The sequence below is a fragment of the Carettochelys insculpta genome, chromosome 4 (assembly GCF_033958435.1).
Source record: "Carettochelys insculpta isolate YL-2023 chromosome 4, ASM3395843v1, whole genome shotgun sequence".
NCBI lineage: Eukaryota > Metazoa > Chordata > Testudines > Carettochelyidae > Carettochelys > Carettochelys insculpta.
In genome coordinates, this window is record NC_134140.1 from 65,044,853 (window position 1) to 65,065,560 (window position 20,708).

The 20,708-nt window shown below is 44.9% G+C and overlaps 1 protein-coding gene across 5 annotated transcripts in view; it reads right to left on the reverse strand.

Annotated features, from left to right (window-relative positions):
• Positions 1 to 1,028: 1,028 nt before the first annotated feature.
• WDR17 (WD repeat domain 17) overlaps positions 1,029 to 20,708 on the reverse strand; it is a 112,364-nt gene continuing 92,684 nt past the window's right edge. For 2 of the 5 annotated variants that reach the window (XM_074991858.1, XM_074991860.1), the window contains 8 exons: positions 19,445 to 19,465; positions 14,080 to 14,191; positions 11,653 to 11,794; positions 11,446 to 11,548; positions 5,422 to 5,523; positions 3,081 to 3,179; positions 2,695 to 2,878; positions 1,029 to 1,399 (listed from right to left, as the gene is read on the reverse strand). In XM_074991858.1, coding sequence (XP_074847959.1) covers positions 1,280 to 1,399; positions 2,695 to 2,878; positions 3,081 to 3,179; positions 5,422 to 5,523; positions 11,446 to 11,548; positions 11,653 to 11,794; positions 14,080 to 14,191; positions 19,445 to 19,465 — 883 coding nt within the window. In that variant the 3' untranslated portion in view covers positions 1,029 to 1,279. Of the gene's footprint in view, positions 1,400 to 2,694; positions 2,879 to 3,080; positions 3,180 to 5,421; positions 5,524 to 11,445; positions 11,549 to 11,652; positions 11,795 to 14,079; positions 14,219 to 19,444; positions 19,466 to 20,708 lie in introns of all 5 variants that reach the window. The other 3 variants (XM_074991861.1, XM_074991859.1, XM_074991857.1) reach the window with 2 other exon arrangements.

Sequence of the window (20,708 nt, forward strand, 5' to 3'; positions counted from 1 at the left end):
CCCCGGGGCTTGCTACATTGTCTCCCGGTTCTGGTGGGTAGCCCCTGTGGCAGACCGCTTCTTCCGGAAGAAGAAATTCCCCTTACGGAACCGGCATTAGGGATCCAGAAGAAGTGATGTTTTCTTCCAGATACCTTCTGGAAGAGCGCCTTACATGTGTGGATGCTCCCCAGATCTTCCAGAAGAAGCCAGTGTTCTTCCGGAAGATCTAACACGTATAGACACAGCCATTCAGTGTAGGAGGGAACAGGAAGTGAAGATGATGAGAACAGTGACACTAACATGCAGATCGGGGAATACAGAAAAGTATTTCTAATGCTATTTGATGGAAGAACAAGACTGGTCATCTCATTACTGTCTTGTATTGTACATACTTTTTAGAATAAAATACTCCATGGCCATCATTTTTCCTGCATTTGGGCACATACTACTGGACATGAACTAACCAACTAAACAAAGCAATACCTATATTTTATGTAGCAGATCCTGAATACCATACAAATGTTTACAATCTATACAAAATTAAAAAACAAAAGTTTTAATTTACATCATGTATTTCAATAGTTTTCCTTAAATAAGCTGGTTTACTTACATGCTACTTATTAAAAAAATAAGGTTAATAAAATATTTTAGCTCATTGAAATATAAGGTGGGAGTGCTAAAAGTGAACTTATAAGAAAATATAACTTATCCTAAGCAAGATATCAAAATGACTTCTTTTTTTCCCCATTAAAGCTTAAATATTTATTGTATGGAAAGATTAATTAAAAACAGAAGTATTTTGACTGTCATTTAATTTACACTCACTTTTTAAAGTCACATTTTTTCAAGAATTAGGTACAAAAAAAGAGGATACCAAATGAAAGAAGCTTAACTGTATTTCACTGGCAATTCATAAAAGCATAAATAATTTGTTTACTGATGTATTTTAAAATATCTTATGAAATTCACAGCTTTAGCTATCTCAGTATTTTGCTAATGTTCTCATATTTCTTTCTTTGCTTTACAATTTGTTCATAAAAATTTATGGAAATTTTTGTTAACATCTTTTAAAAACATGGCTGTCAATTATGTAAGGATATTTTTTCTTTGGATTATCATAATTTTTTTAGATATAAAATCCATTTTTCATTTTCTCATTTTACATTTTGCAAAATTCAAGTAACTGTCCTTCAGGAAGAATCAACTGCCATCTTTCTGTCCTTCAACAATCAAGGTTAAATTAACATTAACCTGCTGGATGTTACTTGTTTTCAGCACTACACGGGAAGAAGTCTTATCAGAACGGGTTGAGTCTTATTCCTGTTCCTAATGGTGAGAAGGGATTCACTTTAGCCCACATCAAAGCATCATTCAGTGAAATAGCTGATTTCCCATCTTCAAGGAAAAACACTGGACCCTGTGAATGTTTGGGAAGGAGAGGAAAACAGATACACATCATGTCCCCATACTTCCAGAAGCAATGCAGTCTAGCAAATACACAGTTTTACTTCATCAGAGATGAAAATGACTGCAGAATACCCCAGTGTATGTAGTAGCAACAGGCACATTAAAAATTAACTGTTATAATCAAATCTGACTAAACTTTTCATATTCCATGTATAATGCTATTCACACCAGTAAACAGCTGCATTCTAAAAATCTACAACCCCAAATTTCACATTTCCTAAATTCCTGAGATGTATCTTAAAATAATGGTCATATTCCCAAACTACTTTTAGATAATTCATCATTCCTGTGTGGCGGTTGAGAATTTATACTCTCCAATCAGTGTTACTCCACCTCCCTGAGCAGCAGTAGCTATGTCAGCGGAAAAGCTTCTCTTTCTGACATAACTCTCTACATCAACACTTAGGTCAGTATAACTTCACTCAGTGGTAACTTTTTTACACCCTGAGGTGACTTATGATATACTGAAGTAAGTGCTGATGTGTACAAGCTCAGAATATCTTCAAATTGCAGCATGATCTGGAGAAATGTACCTTGCAGAGTCAAAAGTCTTAGTATATTTTCCTCTCTGAAAAATGGCAATAATATGTATCACATGGGAAAGCGGTGAGGATTAATATGTTAAATACTTTGATCACAAAGCACTGTGTGAGTGACAAATGTAATGGAAAGCTGATATTCATGTATCCTTGATACCATTAAAGTATGGGGAGAGAAAAAAAATTCCTCTGAAGGAACACCACTGTTTCTTTTTAATTCATTAATGGTTCCTGGATATATTGGTGGTTGGCTGTAGAAATGTCTATTGTAATGTATTTCCAAGGCATTGGAATTGTTTTCAAGTCAAAACCATGGTGAAGCTGCCAATGTCACACAAATTTAAATAGAACATATGCTAAGAGAAATTGCTCTTCCTTACAAAGACTAAAAACTTTTGACTGCTTCAATTAAGGATTTCAATCATACTTTCTTCATGATTTTTTTCTTTTCTGTATAGTCTACTGTAATGAAGGACAATGTCCTTCAATGCAAAACGCCAGAAACCTCCATCATAGGCTACTCAAAAGCAATATTCCAGCTTTTCTCTTCTTCTTCAGAGATTTTCTTTGAGAATGCTACAAGTCCCAACTTTTTTAAGATTTATATTCAATCTCTTCACTTTAAAGATGGTCAAACCAATTGTTTTTAAGTAACTTATTTTATTAAGGATACCAAAAAGAGCACGCAGGCTCCATAAAATGGTACCTGTATTCTTAATCCTGTCAAACAAGAGATGTGAACGTCTGAGTGACTAGGAAGATTAGACCCAGTGACATAATCCAATCCAATCATTCCTTTAAGAGGCTCTTCTTTTATTCGTGATAGCAGTGTTGAATATACTGTTCTCTGAGATCCAGAAGGAGGCGTATATGACAATTCATCAGTAGATCTGTGAACAAAATACATTTCATTTTAAGCTATGCATTTAATTTGCAGTATGCCTCAAACAAAATTATTGCAAAATGAAGTACTTTAATTTTGCATAAATATATTCATATTATACAACAAAATTGAATAAAATATTTTATTTACGATAACCACATTTAAATCATAGCAAGTTCTACTATGGCAACTTCATGTTTCATACTTACTTGTTGACTAACTGAGTACAAGCTCTCCAAGCATCTAGTTCCTCAGAGAGCTGTTCAATTTTCAGGGGTACAGATACCTCCCGCCGTTTTAAGAGCTGACTGAAGAGAAATAAAAAATAATAAACTTTTCAAATCAAATATATGCCTACAGAAAAATTTAAGTCAAGAAAATACACATTGTTAGCAATATGGATCTGTCTTTAAGTATATCTTGAAAGGACCATAACATTGGATATTTTTGCTATACCACTAGAGTTAAATTTAGGAACTATTAATTTTTATATTTTTACATATAATTATCTTTAATTGCAGCGTTTTACTTTGAGACCTATTTTTAAGGCTGTAAATCCTTTTTTAAAAATGTCAGATATTGAATCTTATGGGAATTGTGTGGCTTGATAGGTATTATCCAGTGATGTATATTGAAGTGATAAATACAATATCTCAGGATGTTAGAGGGCTAAGTAAATCAGCGTAGTGAGATTCAGCACATCACCTGAAACGGGCTTGATTTGTATGAATGCATGTGCAAACAGAAATGTTCAGAAAGCTAACACTGGACCTAATTTAAATGTACGAAAGCAAGAAATGAGGGAGAGTTTTGAAATTTACCTGGTCCCTGACTCTACAAGCCTGCATGTGCTTATGTTTAACCATATATACAGGACCATTAGTTTTTACTGGGATATCTCATGCTTACATGCTTTGTTAGATTGGAGTCTAAAAAGCTGTGAAGTCAGATTGTGGTGGATTTTATCAGCCTTGCAGGGTCAGGCTAAAAAAATAAGCATTAGAGGGACCTCATCCTCCTGAATGCTGCATAGATTCTGTAAGTCCCAGGACACCTCAAAACTTGATATTAAGTGTCACAGATAGGTTATGGCCAACCTATTTTTCCTTAGTTTCTTTTTCTCTTATAGAGGAAAATATCTCCTCCTGTTATAGAATCATAGGACACTAGAACTGGAAAGGACTTCAAGAGGTCATCAAGCCCAGTCCTTTGCCATCAGGGCAGGACCAAGCACCATCTCTAAAACAAAAAAAAACCCAAAACCAGTCATAGAGCACTGTAAAGACTAACAAAATAATATATTAGGTGATGAGTTTTTGTGGGACAGACCCACTTCTTCAAGCTCATCACCTAATAAATTATTTTGTTAGTCTTGAAAGTGCTACATGACTGCTTTTTTGTTTTGTGAAGATACAAACACAGCTACCTCTCTATGACTATATACCATCCCTGTTAGGTATTTATCTAACCTGTTCTTAAATATTTCCACTGATGCAGATCCTACAACCACCCATGGCAATTCATTCTAGTACTTATCCACCATGACAGCTAGGAAATTTTTCCTAATGTTCAAGAGCTTATTACTTCCTCAAATCAAAGTCTGTCAATTATAATGACAAAGTACAATTGATAGCTTATGATAAAGCAAGGAAAAGATCTAGACTATGTATCTACTATACATTTGAGAGACTATGTCTGTCTGTTTGTTTAAGAACTCCTAAACGGCAAGAGTTATGGCTACCAAATTTTGTCTACAGCTCCCTCTGATAACTTAAATCCAGGTAAGGATTTGGTTGTGCCATAAAATAAGACATTGCTGAAATGGGATTGCTTTCATGAAACCATACAGAAAAGAGACTCACCACTGACCCAGTGCCAAGCCTCCCATCCCCTCAGGAACCCTTTGGGAGGGAAGGGCCTGAAGCTGTCCCCACTCCACCCTCAAAATTCATACAGGAACGTTGCTCACTATTCCCCTTTGTCAGTGAATGAGGGGAAAGTGCTCCGCTTTCTGCATTCCTCACTCTGGCTGGGGACCACAGGGGGCAACTGAACTGGACCTGCCTCAGCCAGGGGACATGCCCTCTGTGCCCGCTGGAGGTGCAGTGGCCATGGAGAGGTGCTTCTCAGCTGAACCAAAGCTGCTGCAGTGAGAGGACTGGGGTAGTCCTCTCTCCCCAGAGCTACCTGCATTTTGAACCCCACGTCCCCAGTCCCACCTCTGAGCAATGATTTAAAAGAAAAACAAAATCTGATTGAGTTAAGGACCTGAGCAAAGTCACGTAAATCTTCCAGTCTACTTGTAACAACAGTTTTTATGTTTCAGGCCCATACAGTTTGACTGGGGCCCAAATTCTGCTTTAAGGCTGACCCCTCGCCTGCCTCTGCTGTTCACCCAAGAAGATAATGGAGTTCTGGGTAAGCACAGGCAGACACCCACAGGAGATCACTGCAGGAATGGGACTTTAGATAGGTAAGATTTTGGGGGCATAATCTGGATCGAGGCTCTGCACTACACCCAGGAGGAAGTAGGTAAATAATTAACATTACCTTGTATATTCATAAAGTGCAGGTACAATGCTAGCATACTCTCTTCTAATAGCAAGTAAAGCACCAGCGTAACCAGACAATATCAGCAGCTCATTCCGAACTCTAAAACAAAGAGGGTCAACAGTAGTCAAAGTTTCAATCATCTGCTGAAACATTAGACAGCTGATCACTGCTGAATAATGTAAAACAGCGTTTGATCTGCGGGTATGCCTGTGCACACTGCCTGGCTGATTACATTTAAGTGCTACACCAGATAACTGTAATTTATACGTCATCTACCCCACACAGATTCCATTTACTGGTTTTTATTTTTTCTTATGCTTCACAGTAAAAAGCGTCCCCCACAGACTGAGGCTACATCCACACTGGAAGGTTTTGTTAACAAAACCTGTGGAGCATCCACACACAAAATGCATTTTGTTTGTTGACAAAACTTGGCATTTCTCCCAACAGAGTTCTGCCTCTCCACGATGAGGAATAACACTTTTGTTGACAGTTCCTGTCCAGAAAAAAGTCATGTAGATGCTCTGGGGGGCCTCCTCTGTCGACAGACGGGGCTTCCGGGTCACTGGACAGCCCTATCTGCTGTGCTTCTGGTTGGTCATTCTGTTGAGAGAGCAGCTGGGCAGCCTGGCCACTCTCTGTCGACAGAGTGGGTCAACAGCGAACTGCTTTTGTGCGTGGACGTGATCTGCTAACAGAAGTTTTGTCGAGAAACCCCTTCTGACAGACATTTCTGTCGACAGATGCTTCTAGTGTAGATGTAGCCTGAGCGTTCTGAGAGTTATTTAAAATGAGCTCAGGTACAAATTCCAGCTAGTTCACTAATTGCAGCTGGCTGCAACTCCACATACAAACAGTATCAATTCCACACATAAATCAGTATGTAGGTCTTCTGCTCTAAAGTCACGTGTCATGGTTACAAAGCAAGTTGTACATTAGATCCCTTTTAGTTCTTGTTGGTAGATCTCTTCTGTGACAGGTATGGTTCCCCTGGACCAGTCTCCAGAGTAGAAGCCAGTGTTTCAATCACTCTGAAACTGGATCTCTGGGCTGCAGCATCTGTTTTTCAAGAGTGTTAACACAACCTGGTCAAGTGGGTTTGTCACCATAAACTCTTTACCTACCAGAGCCTGCAACAACAGCTAACTAAAGTGACAAAATCACCTTCAAAATAAAGCATCATGTATTCATTCACTCAACAATGAAGATTATGACCGGCACAGGGTAAAAATGAAACTCTGTGTGGTTACTTCCCCTTACCTGACTCAGTATTTCCTTACAAGTTTTGCTAAATTCATTCATCTATGTGCTAGGAGAACCACCTGCTTCTTGTAGCTTCTGTCTCCAGCAGAGACGCTACACCAACAGTCTGACTTCTCACACTTCCTCTTCCTTGCTTCAGCTGGGTTTTTTGGACATGTGCTAGTCCCTGACACCGTAATAAACCTCAGGCTGAAGTTGAGGCTCTGGGACCTTCTTCCCTTTACAGGGTCCCAGACCTCGCACTCCAGTCTGAACTTGAACATCTGCCATTGCAGGCTTACAAGCCTGAAGCCTGAGCCTCTCAAGCCCAAGTCAGCTGACACAGGCCAGCTGCAGGTGTTACTGCAGTGTAGTAAATCTCTTAGGCCACATCTACATGGAGCTGCTCTCCTGGCAGCTACATGCTAATGAGCAGTCTTGCGATTGCAAATGGCTCCCAATTAGCATAGCCATGCGAGATTTCACTTTCGGCAGAGGGTGGTGCCAGCAGTGAACATGCTGTGTGGATGTGCCTCTGCCAGCTAAACCCCCTGTTGCCAGGGATAAGGGACAGGGATAAAGAACTTCAGGGATAAGGGACTGGTGATGGAGGGGGGTTTAGCACATCCACATGGCATGTTTACTGCTGACATCACCCTCTGCCAAGAGTGAAATCTCACTTCACTATGCTAATTAGCTGGGCAAGTATGCTAACAAGCAGCCATTTGCAATTGCGAGACTGCTTATTAGCATGGAGGTGTTGAGAGAGCAGCTCCTTGTAGACGTGGTCTTAAAGGTTTAATATCCCTGTTGACTGAAGGCTCAGGGCTGGGGAATGTAATTGTTTCTAGACTGGATGGGGGCATGCAGGGACACTTCCCAAGTAGTAACTGCTCCCATTGTTCCTTTAAGGAGTCTTTTGCCTATCATTGTTTTGTTTCCTATTCCTTTCCCCCACAACAGCCTCCTCTGATTTTATGCAGTCAGGCAGGATAATGTAAATTAGGCCAACTGAATGCATTGATTATACTTATAATCAGAAATAAAACTCCCTCAGTTGCTACACCGGGCAAAACATCTAAGTCCTGCAGCACACTCTTTGGGTGCATCTACACTAGGAACTAACTTTGCGGTTAGGCATTACTGTGAAGTAGCCAGCAGAGCGTCTACACACATTTCCCCTTACTTTGAAGTTAAGCCAACTTCGAAGTCCTTACTCCTTTCCCAGGAATGGAGTAGCGCCCTACTTTGAACTTTAATGTTCAACTCCCAAGTTGCTAACTTCAAAGTTGTTTTTGTAGTGTAGACACAGCCTTTAAGTCCCCAAATCCAGGCACTTCAGACCAGTAGCAGGAGTAGCATTTCAGACCAGTAGAGTTCTGGGGTTCTTATGGAGAATGTCCTCTGTGGTATGCGGAGGAGGGTTTAAGTAAGTGTCTTTGCTGGTCAGGATTACAACAGTTGGAACAGAGGAGATCAGCTACATGCTAGGCTCTATAATTTAATGCCATCACCTTACAAAGCTATTCACAGAGCCACAAGCTCTCTACTAAATGGCCTAGTTACCAGCCAGCCAGCTACCTTCTGCACCAGTTCCAGCTTCCAATATAAGATGTATCCCGCGCAGAGTGCACTGGGATAGTCTAGCCATGCAATGACATGGGCATGAATTATTGGGGTATGTAAGGGTTAAACAAGGACTTAGAGAACTGGTACCATGGTAACAGGAAAGGATGGCAAAGGCAAACATTGTTCCTTCTGCTTGACAGAGTTTGCTACTCTTTCCCTCCCTTCCTTTTTTGCCAGCTGCACAGATTCCCAGCTCAAAGTCATGGCTCCCTGCATCCTGTACATTGCTGACTAAAAGAATTTGTGCTGCAAAGCTGCAGGTATAAGCTAAAAGTGCTGTAAACAGTAAACTGGGGTAGATGTAATTATATGCATCATATGGCTATTACTATTCATTATGGGGATTCATATTACTAAATAAGTGTTTGGAGGGAGTTGTAACAGGTATGTGTATTTTCATACTAACTTGGATAAAGGAGTGTACCCATGGTTAATTTGTTGCTTGCTCAGATTGCTTTTGAGGCAGAACGAGTATCAGCAATAGAGAAACCAGTCTACTCCATCTGCCTCTGGGTCTCATTGCACTTCTCTTCCTCATCATGAATGACGATAGAAAGATCTAAATCTGAAAGAGTATGTCACATTCATCTGGCCAGATAAGCATGACTCACTTCACTTCTAGCCAGCCTGTAGTTATTTAACAATGGCAGCTGAACGCCCTCACTCTTTGGTGAAAATCAAATCTCTACCAACTCTTCCGGCTGTTTCTCTCAAGCCACCAGCATCACCTGTCTTATCTGGATTGAGCCTCAGCCAGCTTTCTCTCATCCCAGTTTCACCTGTACACTGCATCAGTCTCTCTACTGTTCCTGCTTGGTCATTTGAGTTGGAGACAAGACTTAGGGTCATTAGCCTGAAAACCAGATCATCTGAGTCTCTTCACTAACTCCTTGAATAGCCCAGATAGATGCATTGATACAAGAGGGGAAGTAAGAAGGAATCCTGTAGGGCCCTACATGAGAGTGCCCCGCACTGCAAGCTAGGTAGCATGCTCCAGTATGCTGTACCAGCAAGTTATTTTTAGCTAGTACACAGGTGCCACTGATGAAGAGGAACACGGGGGAGGGGGCCACCAGCCACATGATCACCCTCCTTGTGACTTCTCCCTGGGCCACCCCTAGCCCAAGAAAGGGCCAGGATAACCTCCCACCCCCCTCTGCTCCAGGCTCCATCTCTACCCTTCCCTGCTCTGCCCTCTCCACTGCTACTCTCTTTCTTGCCTCTTCCCTGCCTTGCTCTGCCCCCACCACACCAGTTCTCCAAAGCCTCCTCTCCTGAGTGATGCAGCCTGGAGGGAACTACAGCAGCAAGGGGTCTGGCAGCAGCAGTTGCCCCCCCCCCCGCCCCCCACTCCCTGGCACTCACTGGAAGCGGTTGGGGGAAGTGGAGCAACACGGCTCTAGCTCACTGTGTTCTCCCAGCAGTGTTGGCCTCCTTCCCACCAACGAGTGTTGGGATGTCCACCCCCTTCCCCAAGTGATGCACCAGGAGGAAGGGGAGCAGAGTGGGCTGAGGCCATGTTGCTCCACTTGCCATGATGCTGGTGGTGAGGATAAGGTGGCGGGGGAGGGGTGTGTGTGTGACCTCTGCTGGTGGGACCAGACCCCTACTGATAGTTCCCTGGGCTGCTCAGAGGCTTTGGCACTGCTGTGTGTTGGCCCCTTCCTCCCATGGCATTTGGGGACATGTGGCTCATGCACCCTCACATCCCTCCTGCTGATGCGGCATATCAGAATGAGAAAGAAGGAGCCAGCTAACCCAGCCTCCTCTCTGGCCTGGCTGTAAAGCCCCAACTCTGTCCCTTCCCCTTCCACAGAGCTGTGTCTCTGTGTCCAGTGGGGCAGTACAGCCACCAGCATTCTGCTCCTTTCCCCACCTCCCAGTAAGGAAAGGAGCAGATCATTCAGCTGTTCCACCCGCCCCACCCCGCCCCCAGCCCCGTCCTGTGTACTCAGAGACACAGCTCCCTGGAAGTGCAGGGGGCAGGACTGAAGGTGCTGCTCCTTTTCCTCCTGTGGTTCCTGCGAGAGCCCTGAACTGCAGCTGGGAAAGAAGAAGAATTCAGGCTGCTTGGCTGTGTGGAAGGACGAGGGAAGGGGCTATCTAGGGGTCCCACGTCCTGCTCCTTTCCTGAAGACTCCAAAGGAACAGCAAGTCAGAGCACACGTGCCCCTCTCCCAAAAGTAAAATGGGATGGATCATGGCGAAGGGATGCAGTGAGCATGAGGGCCCTGGGATGCAGGCAAGAAGGAATCACCTGGTGGGTTCTGCCCCTACCCTTAGCTGGTAACACCCCCCCCAATACCAGTAAGAAATAGATTTAACTTTACTTGCATCACTGGAGTGCCCTTACAGTTGACAAATAATTGCCTAATACAAACTTCAGTTCTTCTCGGCTAGTAAAGGAAGCAGCTACTCAATGACAGTCTCCACTCCAGCTATTCCTGCTGAGACCATTGATGGGCCAGCAGTTTCATGATCAGCAGTTTCAAAGGCAACTGACAGATCTAAATTTAGCAAGAATACCTGATCATTATCACCACAAAGGGATTACTAAACTCAAGAAGTGCCACCTGTGTACTAAACCCAGGGTAATACCTACTTTGGGAATGTCAAGGAGTTCTAAGAAAACTAGATACTGTTGTTGTGATCTCACCACAACCTTCCTGACAACTACACAAAACAAGGAATTCACTTGTGTGGCCTGAAATTCTCACAACACCTTCATCAACTCAGTGAAGCAACCAGAGAAGATCTTGCCTTGTCCCTTCAAGATCCTGCTCTACTACTACGGACGCAGATAGGTGGGCCCGAATCTGACGTTAGGACTTAAACTTTCCTCCTAACATTTCCACAACATCTACTGGCTCGTAGGAATTTTTCCCAAGTTAGAGCGGATAGACTAGATGATATGGTTATATATGTTATTTTTATTCAGATGTGGGGGTGAGGGGTCATATAGCCACCAGAATTCTGCTCCTTTTCCTCACTGCCCCTTCAGCAACCTCCCAGTGTTGCATGTTGTAAAGATATCCAAGTGATTGCTAGTTGTAGGAAGAAAGCAGAACACAGGACTGTAAACAAGGAGAAAAAGTAACCTTTAAAATAAGAGGGTACATTCAATCTTGTAGTCTGGGGAAACATACTCACTCACTACACTTATGCAGCACTAATCTTTCAGTGCGTATATAGCTTAGTAGATCAAGAAAGGGGCACACTGAATCCAAAGTCCAATCCAAGCTACTCATCTGATCTGTTGAAAAAGACAAACAAAAAGTGAAAATGGTAAATACCAAAGTAGAAAGAAATCAAACAAATGATTACATTGAGACCAGGTTGATCCATTTACAAGCCTACCTTTAATAATCTGAATGCCAATAGGAAGGGCTTTCTCTGGTTCTGCACTTAACAAATAGTATTTTATGGTTTCAAATATGTCTCCATTTGCTTGAGCAGTCTCTGCTAGCTGCATACATTCTTCTACACCTGGTAGGTTACACTAGAAAACAGAGGTTTTGTGCCAAAATAAATAGATTTGTTTCAACACTTCAAGCTTCAAGAAACTTCTGAAATCCACAGAAAGCGTAACAAAAGGAGATTCTCTATGACACAAAGAAAAGATTCTATGGAGAGAGGATGCTGGTGTCTCCATGGGGAGAGGGGTGTGGGTCCTGGGCTAGGGGTGCCCTACATCTGGGCATGGGGGGGACTGGGTTGTTGCAGGGGTTTCTTTAACTCTCAAATCCCAGGGGAAATCTTTTTCACTGTTGTCTGCAATTTGATATAACTAACAAATAATAAATTAGAATAGTTATATTCTGTTATTTTGACAAATAAAACACATAGAATTTTGCAAGTTTTTAAAATATGGCATTTTTTTTTGGCCCCAGAAGTAAAACTGGTAGAGTAATGTCTAGTACATGTCAGCTTCAGCATTTTTCTAAGAGCTTTGTGAGAGGCCTTTCTGTGACAAACCCATTGTGGTACAAGTGAGCAGATCAGCAGTTCAAATCAAACGTAAAGTAATGAGAGGAAACCATTTCCAGGCTGCACTGGACCTCTGCAGAGCAAAAGAGTCAGTGGGCACCAGATGCAGTAACACAGAGATCAGCATTGTGGGGGAAGGAGAGCTTCTTTAATGTGACTTCAGTGAGGAGGGGATTGCATGCCCTATTCCAGGTGACTCTAATGGCCATAAGCAACTAGAAAAGAACTTCATACTGAGAGGAATGCCGACTCTCACAGACAGAGAATCTAGTCTTTACTCACTACTCTATGCATAATAAAAACAGCCACCACCAAGCTCTTCCCATACGCAGATTTCAAGATGCTCTACAGAGGAGGTAAATCTCATTATTTTCATTTTATAGACATGGAAAAGAGGAGACCGCAGGGATGGCAGGTTTGTAACACCCCCTTCCTCCCCCAGCCAAAGCGTCCAAGTTCTTTCCAGCTCACAATTGGTGAAGGTTCTGGGAGAAAGCTTGGCTCGGGGAGGGCGTGGATCTGGGGTGGACACTCTGGGATGGAGTTTGGATGCAGAAGGTGTGAGGGCTCAGACTCTGTTAGGAAGTTTGAGTGCAGGAGAGGGGTTTGGGTGAAGGCTCAGGGAAGGGACATAGGTGCTGGGTGTGGTTGGGGCAGGGGGGTTGGAATGTAGGAGAAGGCGCAGACTCAGAGAATTTGGATGCAGGGGGTGTAGGCTGGATGCAGGCTCTGGACTGAGGCAGAGGTTTGGGGATGTAAGAAGGGGTGCAAGCTCTGGGAGGGATTTGGACACAGGAGAGGTGAGAGGTCATGCTCTGGGAGGGATTTTGAGTGCAGAGAGGTGCAACCTTTGAGACAGAGTTTGGGTGCTGGGTGCAGGCTCTGGGCTGAAGTGGTAGCGGGGAATTCATGGGTATGTGTGCAAGGTGAAGACTGGGGGAGAGAGTTTGGAGGCAGAAGGGGGACAGGGTATGGGATGCAGTGCTTACCTCAGGTGGCTCCCATAAGTGACTCAAACCCCACTTAGCAGTGGCTGAGGAGTCTCTGCGTGCTGCTGCCCACAGGCATCATCCCCGCAGTTCTTACTGACTGCACAGTGCTTGAGGAGGGGCTGGCATGTGGAGAGACATACCCCTGCCCAGGTGCTGCTGTGGAATGCCAGCAGCCAATTTTGCATTTGAAAGCATTGCTGAGTGGGTGAGCAGGAAGTCACTTCTGGGCCACTGCATTGCGATTGGTGGCAGTGGGAGCACCAAAACCATTTAAATCACCTGGGGATAGAAGAGGGGACCAGGGGATGTATCAAGGGAGGTGCATGGGGCGAGGGGAGAGACCCTGGCCCCGAACTTCGGCGGAAATGGGCCCTTGTAACAGGATTACTGATGGCACCTGGGCAGCATGTCCCATATAACTCCCTGTGATGCAGAGAAGTTAGCATGACATGCCCACAGTCACCCAACAAGCCACTGGTGCAAGTGGGACTAGAACCTACATCTCCCGAGTCTCAGTCCAGTCCGCTGGTCACTAGGTCAAACTGTCGTCATAGCACCCAGGCAATCAAATGCACATTTCTTGTTGTGCATAAACGGATAGCAAAAGTCTTACGCAGTTTAAACACAGACCAACAATGGATATAATATAAATTATTACTTGGGTCAGATTCGTGCAAGAAATGAATTTGTCCATAAGTGTTAGGAGTTTATCTACAAACTAGGAAACAAACCAAAAAATAATCTAATTTTGCTCTTTACGTAAATCTTTGCTTGTTTGCTTTAAATAAAAGATGCTTAAATGTACCTTCTCATGTAGGTCATTTATCTCTGCTGTCGATCCAGGATAGAAAGCACATAACTTCACTAACTGCGGTTCATTATTGGGAATCATCATGAGAAGACTCGCTGCCAAGTCCCTGTACAAACAGAAGATGTGCCACTCACTCTCAGCAACACGCAATGGTGGAGATGCAATGGCAGAGGTAGGACTGTTTTCTTTAAACTTGCCTTTCCTCTTACACCAAAGAAATAGCTGCTGTTGTTGGGAAAGGAAAGAGGGGAATCAGACCAGTAAGCCAGATGAGGCTTCTGAGGAAAGTACTGCCCCTTTTCACTCCAGTTCCATTTTCAGTCCTGTGCAGATGGGCTTGCGGTTTATGAGGATCTCACTACTGAAAATACACTCCACTCTCTTTACTCTTTTTACTTCATCTATCATAAAATAAGTAGCTGATAGGGAACGCTTATTTAAGAAATAACTATTTTAGGAAAATTTTACATAGCTATTTTATTTAGCACCTAATACCTGCTTATCTCGGCTCCTGCTCTTTTCCCAGTGTTCTGTGCCTGTTTCTTGCAACACTACAAGCTCCAAAGAGACGCTACTCAGGATTTGAAGAACATCTCATTTGTAACCCAGGATATGTCCCACAAATAATAAGCAGTCTTAAACACCTTAAAGACTAACACATTTTGTCATATATTTTACTTAAACTAATAATGAATAAATAAATGTGTTAGTCTTTAAGATGCTACAAGAGTAGTTATTTGTGAAGCCACAGACTAACATGGCAACCCCTCTGCGTCTATTAACCAGGGAATGCCTGTTAGATGTAAAATTTAGCTCTCTTCATCAGCAGAGCTACCTCTGACTGATGCTCCTGAGTCTATGATCTCCCAACATTTGTACGGCCAGTAATTTTAGTTGTTCATTACATGGCCTGGAGTGAATACACAGGAACTGAAGCAGGAGAGACACCTATGGGCAATATGGGGAAATGTACAGTTTCGCTTCAAACAACTGCATACATTGAAATGGTTCTCTATACACACACTTTTTTCCAGAACATCAAGTATATATCTGGTCTGTCACCACCTGCCAAAGAGCAGACTCCACCTCATAGTGAAGAGTGCCCTTCATTCACAGCTCTCTAATTTATATTGGAGAAAAGGGCCATTTAGGTTCAAATACTCCTCATTTGGGGAGCTGTGTCTTTTTGCTAAATTCTGGCACTATATTTTTGAGGAAGAGTGAGGAGGCTAGTGTGTCCGAGTTGTTATTCTGTCATTGTCTTACCACTCCTCTCCCATGAGGAATGTTTTTCCTTTTTTCAGCTCTACATGATTCAGAATATTTCTAGTGGCTTAGACATATGACCATAAGGCTGTGGCTACACTACAGCTCAATTTGGAAAGGAGAACTTTCGAAAGCTATCTTCTGAAAGCTCGCCTTTCGAAAGAGCGCGGCTATGCACAAAAAGCGGATCAAGCCATTAAGCCGACCTTTTGAAAGAGCCCTCCACCCCTTTGAAAGCAAGCAGCTACATAGCCCCAGGTTCTCTTTCAAAAGAACAAAGCAGGAAATCCCATGGGCAGGTCACATGGCTGATAAGGCCATCCAGGAGTGGCAGCCAGCTGCTAGCTTAAAGGACTCCTCCCCAACACCCTTGCTGTGCACATGCTGAAGGCTGCTAGGTTGTCTGCAGCACAGCCCACCACGTGCAGAGAGCAGAGTCTTCCATGGATCTCCACCAGCTCCCCAGTGGGGAACTCCTCGATGTGGTCGCCATCCTGCTGGCCGTGCTGCTTGTGGCCATCTTGCAATGGCTCCGGATGGCCAGTTGCCTAGCTGCCTTCCTGCAGCCCCCCCCCCCAAGTTGCAAGGTGCACGTCCCCTCCCATGGGTCAGATGGCACCTGTGGAGATACCCCACCAGCGCCAAGTGGTGCGACTGGCTTGTCATGGGGAATTGGGATGAGAACCACTGGCTTTAGAATTTCCAAAGGACAAAGGACACATTTCTGGAGCTATGTCACTGGCTGGCCCCCATGACCCAGCACCAGGACACCCAGATGAGGCCCGAACTCCCTCTAAAGAAAAGGGTTGCAGTTACACTTTGGAAGTTGGCCACCCCAGACAGCAACTGTTTGGTCAGCCACCAGTTTGCGGTGGGCAAAGCCACTAACAGGGTCATCCCCATAGAAGTACGCCAGCCTGGGTCACACACCTGCCTCAGGAAGGGAGGAGGGGCCCTCAGGAAGGGCTGGGAGCCCCCGCCATATGCTCAGGGACACATTTGCCCTCCATCCATGTGGGTCATCAGGGTGATAAACTGCCTCCTTCTGCACCAGGTTATCCACGTCGGGGACCTTGATACTGCCATCATGGGATTCACTGAGCTGGGGTTCCCCAACTGCTTTGGCATGCTGGATGGGAGCTACCTGGTGATCTGTCCCTGTAACACAGTGGAGGTAGCTACATCAACCATACCACTCCAGGGTGCTCCAGGCCCTCGTCGATGCAAAAGGGTGGTTCAGGGACGTCTTCGCAGGCTGGTCGGGCCAAGCCAATGATGACTGGGTAGTCAGAAACTCGTGGCTCAGGTACAGGATGGAGGAGGGAACCTGCATCCCACCATGGGAGCTCCCAGTCGGGCACATGACCATGCCCCCATGCATAGTGGCTGACACCGCCAACCCCCTGCACCCGTAGCTCATGTGGCCCTACCATGGGCCACATGAACCCCAGTCAGGACCTGTTCAATGCCCACCTCAACTAGGCCTACAACACTGTTCAGCGGGAATTTGGATGCCTGAAGTAGCAATTCCAGTGCCTCCTCATGCAGCTGGAGGTCAGCCTTCAGAATGTGCCCACCATCGTGGGGGCATGTTGCACTCTCCACAATATCATGGACAGAAAGCAGGAGATTTTCCTATAGGGGTAGGTGGCCGAGGCCGTAACCAGCTTTGAGCAGCCTGCCATTGCCCCATGCTGCCAGGTGGATCAGAAGTGAGTGCGCATGAAGGGGGCCCTCCAGGAGGCACCCTCCACCACCACTCCCTCCTGCACACCCAGCCCCACTGCCCCCCAACTGTCACCCACTCCTGCACACTCACCCCTCACCACTCCCCCACCATTCACAAGGGACACTGGGGTGGTGAAAAGTATATTCTTTACTGAAACAACAATCAAATGAAAACATATTTCTTCCAAAGTAAGTAACTACACTGGGGACCATAGATGGGGTTTGAAATATGTACAGTGAGGACCGGGGGCTCACTCCTCTGCCGGGGTGGGGAAGCTGTGAGCTGCAGCAGCCACAGGTACCCCAACCACTCCAGGTCTGGGCTAGGATGGGAATGGGATCGCGGGGCGGTAGCAGCATAGTGGGGGTGTGGCGACCTCGGCCTTGGCAGAATACATGGTGGGGGAGGGGAGCGGGAGGGGCTGTCTCAAGTGTGGCTGCACTGGCCTTCAGCCACTGCCTGAGTTCCAACTGGGAGGCAGCAGGGTAGTGGCTTGGTGGGGAGGGCTGTGGGAGGAGCTGCAGGGGGTGCAGGGGGGTTGCTACAGGGGCTGGCAATGGAGGAGATGTCTGGGCCAGGCAGGCAGTGACAGCCTGGGTGAGGGCCTCAAGGGCGCCCACAGGCCAATCTCAGGCCACCCACTCCACGGTCACACACTCCTGCAGGATGTGATTTTCTTCCTGACAGGCAGCTGTCTGGGCAGAGGCGGCCTCCTCCTCCCGAGGGCAATAGTGTGTCCTCCCCATCATGGCGCTTGTGCCTTGGCATGGGGGGTGCCCTGGCCCTCTTGCCAGCTGCTGCAGGGCTCCCCAGAACATCGAAGAGGCTGGCCTGGCCCAGCCCAGCCCATGGGTGCCACAGCTGTGGAGACAGAAGAGAAGAAAGAAGGTGACCCATCAGTCCCATGACCTGGCCATGGGGGTTCCTGCCCCCACATCCCTGGCACCTAGCCCTCCCTTCCCTCCATCCATTGGCCTGGGGGCCCTGAGGCATCCCATGCACAGAGGGGTCCCAGCATGGGTGGGGCATATTTTGTCCATGGTGCACTCCCTCCATTCCTGCCCAGGCCATGTGCCCTTTGGTGCTGTCCACAGAAACAGATGCAGATGGCTGCTAAGGACCTCTCCTGGGGCTGTGGAATGCCCCACTCCCCCACACTCCCTGGGGTGTCCAAAACACCTGAGGCCCAACCTGAAGATGCTTTGAGGAACGTGGCGAGGCTCGGAGTAGAGGAGGCCCGACTGGAGGACCTGGATGGGATGGCGATCACCAGGGTCCCGTTGCTCGATTGCTCCCCGTCGCTGTCTGGCTGTGGCTTGAGGTCCATGTCTTGGTGGCAGGGGGCATGCTTGAAGGTCCAGGCTCTTCCTCCTCAGCCTCCTGGGGTTTCTCCTCCAGTGCTGCAGTGTCAAGGGGCTCTTCTGGGGTGGAGGGACTGCCTCCTTTGCCCCAGGGAGGTGCTTGAGCTCCTCGCAATAGTGGCAGCTTCTGGGCACTTCCCCTGAGCAGCCTGCGGCTTCCCTGGCTAGCAATAGGCCTGCCACATCTCTCTAACTGTTGTGTAGCTGCTCCCCAGGATATTTTGAAATAGGCCCTGCTTTTGAAAGTATTTTCGAAGGACCTTCCTAGTGTAGCCACAGTCTAAATATGCATTCAGTTAAAAACACAGAGACAAAGTAATACAAATCCTTATATTTTTATTCTCCTGGTATGTTCACTCTTCTCTTAGGCTATGTCTACACTAGAGGGCCTTGTCAACAAAATCCAGGGAGCGTCCAGATTCCCAAGGTGTTCTTTCCATAGTAAATCGATAGACTGCAGCACTTTTGTTGACAGCCATATCCTGCTCCCCATGAGGCATAATACCTCTGTTGACAGACACATGTCAACAGAAAGCCAGTCTAGATGTTTGGGGGGGCCCTCTGCTGACAGACAGGACTTCAGGAACACCGGGCAGGTCTGTCTGTTGTGCTTCCAGCTGGTCGTTTTGCAAATAGAGTGGCCAGGCAGTCCGGCCACTCTCCACTGAGAGAGCAGATCGCTCTTGCGATCTCCTTGGCAGTTTAGCCACAATCTGTCAACAGAATTTTTGTTGAAAGATATCTTCCAACAAAAACTTCTGTCAACAAATCTCTGTAATCTCGAAGTAGCCCTAGAGTTCATGTGGTTAAATGAAAATGATAGTGAATTGTTTCTTTGAGAACAAGCTCCACCCAGCTACCATTCTATAAAACATATGTAAAATAAATATTTCATCAATACCGAAAAAACAGACACATAGTTTAAGGTTTTTTTTAGCATAGGCCAATATCATGTGCATTTGAATGGATTTTTTAATCTCTGTCTTTAGAAACAACAAAGTACCTGTATCCAAGAGATGGAAAGCTAAAAGGAAGATATTGAAACAGTAATCAGAAAAAAAATGTTTATTAAATAGGGGAAAAGTTAATGAACAAAGAGCATACCACTCCAACAATCTGATAAATTTGGCTTTGTGAAGCAGCAGCAGCAGCAAATTATACCAATGGCTTGATTCTATCCACAACTGCCCAATTAAATTGAGAAGCTATTTGGAATATCAGCCTGTGTCACTCAACCCATAATAGCTAATTTTCCAAGTTACACAGCTGTCATATGCAAAATACAATCTTTGCGGAATCCTGAAATGGCTTTCAAAATCAGTTCCCAAAAACTGCTTCCATAACATGGCTTTGCTGGCATGCAATGCTAGGGAAAAACTAGTTTTAAAAAAGCTGTCAGAAATCATTTGAGACTATACACTGAAAATCGCTGTTTCAAAGAAAGGTCTCTGCCATACAAAACTGTGTTATCTGAAATGTTTTTCAAGAACCCATCTTGAAAACAAATTCTGGATCTAGAAAAATAGTGCAGTTGAGGCTAGTGAAATAGGAATAACCTTTCAATAAACACATACTATTTGGATTCATCTAAGGGAAAGAAGTGCCATTTAAGGAGTGGTAGCAGGTAATGGGCATAAATGAAAACTAAGCTATTATCAACCATGCAAATATTTTTCCCCCAACAAATTTTGTTTCTTTTTGAGAGAATACCACTACAAGAATATAAAGTAAAATATTCAATAATGACCTATTTCATCATCAGTTAACCAAGGACCTTCCAGAATTCTGAGAAATGCACTATAACAAAATAAGAGTGTTTCAGAATAGTGGGCATTTCTAAATTTAGATTGCGTTATAGAAAAGTAAAGGTTTCTAATGGTAAAGTAAGTTCCCTATAGGTTAGAGAACCTTTGATTTCTGCTTCTCACTACAAAGAGACAAATACACTGCATAGGTATCTATATTATTTCTATTTTGAGCTGTCTGAAAGGGGTGGTGCACTGTCAGAAGTCTCTGGCTAAAAATTGGTGCAACAACTGTAAGTGAGAACACTGAGCTTGCAAAGACTAAACAATGTACATACAACTACTGTCCCAGAAATATTACAAGCATTAGTTGTAGTAACTGAGATGAGGCTTAATGCAATGGATTCCTCTAAGGGTCTGTTTATATGAACAACTGGATGTGGCAACCTGGGGAGTGAATCTATCCTGCCTTAGCCTGCTGTGGTCTAACAGAGTGTGTAGCCTGCTGACATGCATTGACAG